General features: G+C 44.9%; 1 gene segment (V, D, J or C); it reads left to right on the top strand.

Moving 5' to 3' along the window:
* Positions 1 to 1,478: 1,478 nt before the first annotated feature.
* LOC120409773 lies at positions 1,479 to 2,063 on the top strand. The segment is given in 2 exon segments: positions 1,479 to 1,619; positions 1,729 to 2,063. Coding segments are annotated over 2 exon segments (378 nt in total).
* The last annotated feature ends 3,937 nt before the right edge of the window (positions 2,064 to 6,000 follow it).

The following is a 6,000-nucleotide window of genomic DNA, read 5'->3' as shown; positions in this document are numbered from 1 at the left end:
CACTGTTGCAGGCAGATGCCCTCAGGTGGGAAGTAGCCTGCCCATCTCTCCATCCTGTCAAGGTCCCTCTGAAGGGCTGCACAGCCCTCTGGGGTATCAGCCACTGCTCCTCCTCCCTGCTTTGTGCCATCAGTGAACTGAGGAGGCATCTGCCCCTTCATCCAGGTCATTGATTAACAAGTTAAACAATACGGGGGCCAGTATTGAACCTTGGCAGACACTACTAGTGACTGGCCTAGTTACGGCCTAGCTAGGGCTATTTAGCCTGGACACGAAAATGCCTAGGGGAGACCTTATTGAAGCCTTCCAGTACCTAAAGGGGGCTTATGAAAAACAAATCTTTACATGGCTAGATGGTGATAGAAGAAGGGGGAAGAGTTTCAAACTGAAAGAGCTTTTGAGTAGATGTTAGGAAGAAATTCTTTACTCTGAGAGTGGTGAGTCACTGGAACAGACAACCCAGAGAAGATCTAGATGCTCCACCACTTGATGTGTTCAAGGCCAGGTCGGATGGGCCCTGAGCAACCTGACCTAGAGGGTGCCATGGAATGGAGGTGAGAGCTAGATGACCTTTAAGATCCCTCCTTATTACAGCTGGTGGTGGGGTCCGAGGCTGTGACCCAGGAAGAGATGACCGGTCCGGAGAGATGGTCCCAAAAGGAATCGCCTGCCCGAGGTCCGGTGTCTTCCTCTCAGCTGCTGGCAGAGGAGCCCTTGCAGAAGCTGTCAGCTCTTTAGTGATATCAGCTCGTGATTTCAGCTCAGCTCTGCAGGGCAGCCTCCAGGCCAAACCAGACCAGAGAGAGACGAGAAGGCCCGTGTGGCTGGTTCCGCACGAAGGTAGCTTTATTGTGGGTCCCCTCCGGCGAAGGAGGGAGCCAGGGACGAGCTCTCTCCCCCACAGAGGCGAATTGGTCTTCTTTTATAGGGATACAGGGGATCAGCAAGGGGACCAATGGATTACAGAGGGTCTGGGATAGACCAACGGGTTACAGAATGATCTGCATAGGGCCCCCCAAAGGATTGTGGGTCTACTTTTCCTCGCCATGACCCAAAAGTTTCCTTTCCAGGGAGTCCTGCTGGGCGATTGCGAAATCTTTTATCTCAGCAGACATCCCTCCAGGGCAGGGGCTGGGCATATCCCACACCTCCTAACCCAAAGCATTCTATTATTCTATGATTCTCTGAAGTTCTAAGGAAGGGCTGGCGGAACATGCTTCTGGGACAGCTTTGACGTATCTAAGGAGAACATCCTTGGTAAGGGCCAGGCTGAAAAACTTGAGCTTTTTATATGTGTGCTCAGTAGGTAAGTCTGATATAAGTGTAGTAGGTAGACAGATGAAGAAGATTTTTTTTCAGATTGAGTATTTTTTGTCCTTTCTACGCTGTTTCTGCTGTGGTCTAGCTTGTCAGTAAATTTAACACCCTCTGTGGTAGTGAGTTGAAGAATAATCATTGGATGTGCTGAATGAGTAATTTCCTCCTCCCAGTCATTTGATGGCTTGTCCACCTGAAGAGTTTTATAGCATTTCTGTCTCTATTTATTTCATTTTCAGGTCTAATCTGCACAGGCAGTATGTTGCTGTTTCCAGTCCTTCTTGCAATTTTATTTTGGTCCTGTAAGCCCTTTTTCCTCTCCTCTCTCCTTCCCATCTACAGTGAACACAGGCCTGATTCCAAACTCCAGGAGTTTCTCCCCTCATGCAATTTCTCTGCTTTCACTTCCAGGTGTAGACATGCAGTCAGTGCCAGTGCAAACTCCAGAGCTGCAGAAGCAGATGAAGGGCATGTCTGCCAGCATGTCATGTCGACTGGGGGCCACAGCCATCGTGCACTGGTACAGGCAGCTTCCTGGAGAGCCACCGAAGAGGATACTGTATGTGTCCGGAGGGACGCCTGTTTATGAGGACAAAAACGACAGAAATAGATTTCAAGTTCGGATTGCTCCTACTCAGCTTGTATATGATCTCACGATAAATTTTTTAACCCCGAGGGATTCTGGCATTTATTACTGTGCGTACTGGTTTTATCAAGGCACCACAGCATTAGTTGGGCAAAGATAAGCCTTACAAAAAGACTTTTTGTGCTCTGAACCGCAAGCTCTGAACTCTGCTAAAAATTCAAATACTTCCTTATTCCACCCCTTTCATGGTTTTCTGCAGCAGGAGAGGAAAAACAACAATGTGTTATGACAAGTGTTAAATATCTGATGTTGACGATCAGTATATCATTTCAGTACTCAGATTTACATGCAACATCCAGAGAGTGAAGCCTTCCTGTCACTTTAAGATAAATGTATGAAACATTGGTCTTAAAATGAAGGTTAGATTTTACTGAAAGCACTCACCTGACAGTGAACACAGTCTGTCTCTGTGTGTGAGTTATAAATTTCTCTTCTCTGTTAGAATCCTAGCAAGCAGAGCAACATTTCTTCATCCCCTCAGTATGTTCTCTTGAAAAAAAGACATGAATATGGAAGAAGGAGGGAAAACCAGGTGATCTTGCACATCCTCCTTCATATTTTTCTTTTTCCTTCCTTTGCATTTCAGTCACTAAAAATTCCTACAACAGCCCAGAAAACCTAATTTTATTGTCCTCATTTGATATGTCCAAGACATAAATTGAAATCCTGACAAGCAGAGACTCTCAGAACCTTTGGGTTAAATGTACTGAGTTTTAGAAATCAGATTCTACAATCACAGACTGGTTCCAGGAAAGCTGGCATTTTCCTGACAGCTAGGTCAGAACACTGAGATACTTTTATGTCTTAAATTTTCTTGAATTAGAGTGCACATGTTCAGCATCCTTTGAGATACTCCTCTAATGCATCTGGACCTTAAAAATGAGCACAAATACCTCCACAGTGATGGGGTTATAGTTCCACAGGCTCTGAACACCTTTTTTGCTAAAGTTTCTATGTGATTTGAGTATATAACATCTTGCTATGGACTTTCTGTCCTCCTCAGCTATTTGAAAAATAGGTTGTAGTACATGTGACCACAGATGTTAACTTCAGTCAGCCTGCCTTTTGTCTTTGTATTGTGGAATCTAAGAATTTCTCACAACCAGTCTAGGAGGTTTCAGGAGTGAGTTGGCAGCAACCTTCTGACATGTGTGATTGGGCAGCCAACAAGGACCTTGTGGATGGAAAGGTCAGGGCAACCTTGGCTGCAGTGACCATGAGCCAGTGGCATTCAGACTCCTGAGAGAAGGCAGCAGGGCAAAAGGCAGGACCTCAACCCTGGACTTCAGGAGAGCAGACTTTAAAGTTCTTCAGAGATCTTGCTTGGAAGCACCACATTGGATACAACGCTGGAGAGAAGTGTCCAGGAATGCTAGTTGATATTCAAGAATCTTCTCCAAGTTGAAGGAAGGTCCAGCCTGACACCTAGAAAACCAAGTAGAGGCAGCAGGAGTACCTCATGAATAAGCAAAAAGCTGCTGACTTTAATCAAGCATAAAAATGAAGTATAAAATAGGTGGAATCAGGGGCAGGTGATCCAGGAGGAGTGTGGAGCTGCTATTCAACCATGCAGGAATGTGCTTAGGAAAGCAGTAACCCAGCTAGAATTGAATTTGGCAAATGATGTAAAGGGGAACAAGAAAGGATTCTACAAATACAGCAGTGGCAAAAGAAAGACTAGGGAAAGCTGCTGGATGGGGCAGGGAAACTGGTGATGTATGACATGGAAAAACCTGAGGTACTCAGTATTTCCTTTGCCTCAGCATTCACCCGTAAGAATGGCCTTCAGGTGTCCCAGGCCCCTGAGACCAGATGGAAAGTTTGGAATAAGAAAGACTTAGCCTTTGGTGGAGGAGGATCAAGCTAGTGAGCACTTAAATTGCACACACCTAAGTCCATGGTGCCTGATGGAATGTTCCCACAAGTGCTAAGTGCCTTTGCAAAGACACTCTTACTTACCTTTGGAAGGTCACAACAGTCAGCACAGGTTCCTGAAGACTAGAAGAAATCAAACGTCACTCTTATTTTCAAGAAAGAGAAAAAGGAAGACATAGGGAACTACAGTCAGGTTAGCCCTATCTCAGTCTGGGAAGGTGATGGAGCCACTAATCCTGGAAACCATTTACAGACACTGTCATAGGTTAGCAAGCTAAGTCTCGGAAGTGATGTTCTTCCTACAGCTTTCTCTATGACCTGACAGAACCTATCAGATGGCCACTTTGAATATGGACAATTCTTTAAGCCACTTAAAGTTGTGACCGCCTCTGTGACACACACTTAAGAATAGACAAGCTCCCCCCCAGTCTGTCTCTCCCATTTCCGGCGCTGGCACAGGTGGCTGCGGGGCCCGAGCAGGGGCCAGTGGGCCATGGCTCCAGGATGACCCCCCCAGCAGGGCTGTGGGCAGCCAGAGCGGCTCGGAACCACCCCACTTCGGCAGAGGTCAGGTGACCCACAGCGATAAGGCACATTCCAGCTGCAAGGCCGAGGTGAGATTAACCCTTTTATTGCTGTGAAGAGCTGAAAACCTGAGGGAAGAGAAAGAGGAGATGCTTAAATCTGAAAGTCTGTTGTGAAGCTATGATATATCAGAGTACCCCCTGTAATTTCATGAAGATATGGGGGGTGGAGTGTTCAACTCGTAAGCAAAAGCACCTGCGCTGAGATAGGCAGATGCTGACGCAGCTGTAATTTCATGAGAAGTTTGGACAGGGAGAGATGGAAGCAATGAGGACTTTGGCTCCAAATGGAAAAGGAGAAGCCTCAGTTCCTAGAGATGCTCTCAGAAATAGTCCTAAAGATGAAGATGAGGAAGACCCTTTGCTCCCAGGGAAGGAGAAGGGCCTCTGTTCTTAGAGATTAAATGCTCCCAGAGATGGGTGAAGAGAACTTTTGCTTCTGAACGGCTCAACCTTAAAATTGTACCCCAAAAAACTTCAAGAGTGGACCCTCGAAAGCAGTTGCGGGAAAAGCTGCAAGTTGGGGGAAGGGACTCGCATGCGAGCAGAGAGACTCCTCTTCCTAAATGGGCTGAACAATATTTGGAAGTGGGTGGCTGTCTCGTTGTGATAATGTTTTCATAGCACGAGCAAGAAGAGACTTCTCTTTCTAAGTGGACTGAACAAGGTTATTATGGCAGTGGTAAACAGACTGAACATCTCAAGGGTTGTCTTTTTACTTTGCCAGTGGGAGAAGGGAGGAAGGTGGGGGGAGGAGGAGAGTTCTGAAGGTGTGGTATAATTTTTTTCCTCTTTTAGGTCTGTTAATAAACTTCTTTATATTCTTTCAAGTTTGGTGCCTGCTTTGCATTTCTCCTAATTCTTATCTCACAGAAGATAAACAGTAATGAGTATCTTGGACCAAACCACTACAGACACAGGAAGGTGAAGAAGGTGATCAGGATTAGCCAGCATTGATGTACAAGGAGGAAGTTATTTAGATATATTTAAATAACAAAGCTCTTTGAAAAATGGATTTTGGCCATTTCATCAGCGACAAGTCTATTTAGTGATAATTTGAACCTGGAAAGGTATTTCATAAAACAATATTCTGGCCACTGTATGTGTCTTCTTGGCATAGACACTATCATATTTTTTATTATATAAATATTTATTTATAAATAATTATTTATTTATATACAATAATTATTCCTACTTGGAGACTTACTGTGCTAGAAAGCTTACAGTACAAAACCCAGACAGTGTCTGTAAATTAGGCATTTAATCATGTGAGACCCAGTCACTGACATATTCCTTTACTCTTCATCTGGAATCGGGTGCCTGACAGATTTCTGCTTTATGATCAGAAGAATAGCAATGTACTGCTACTGTTTCATACATGGTAGTTTTTAGCAACAGGGCATTGATTTCAGGTCCTCAACATACAATAGCCAATGCAGTTTTCACTCTGGTTAGCTATAGTTGCCCATGCAGGAGACTGCTGGGATAAATGATCTCTTTCTTGACTCTCCATCCCTTCACCTCAGGGTGGCCTGATGGAAAATTAAACAGGCTTTCCCACAGTTATTTATTGAGAAA

This window comes from Corvus cornix, chromosome 2 (genome assembly GCF_000738735.6).
Source record: "Corvus cornix cornix isolate S_Up_H32 chromosome 2, ASM73873v5, whole genome shotgun sequence".
In the NCBI taxonomy this organism is placed as follows: Eukaryota; Metazoa; Chordata; class Aves; order Passeriformes; family Corvidae; genus Corvus; species Corvus cornix.
The sequence above is the reverse complement of the archived record's forward strand: the minus strand, read 5'-3'. Positions and strand labels throughout refer to the sequence as shown.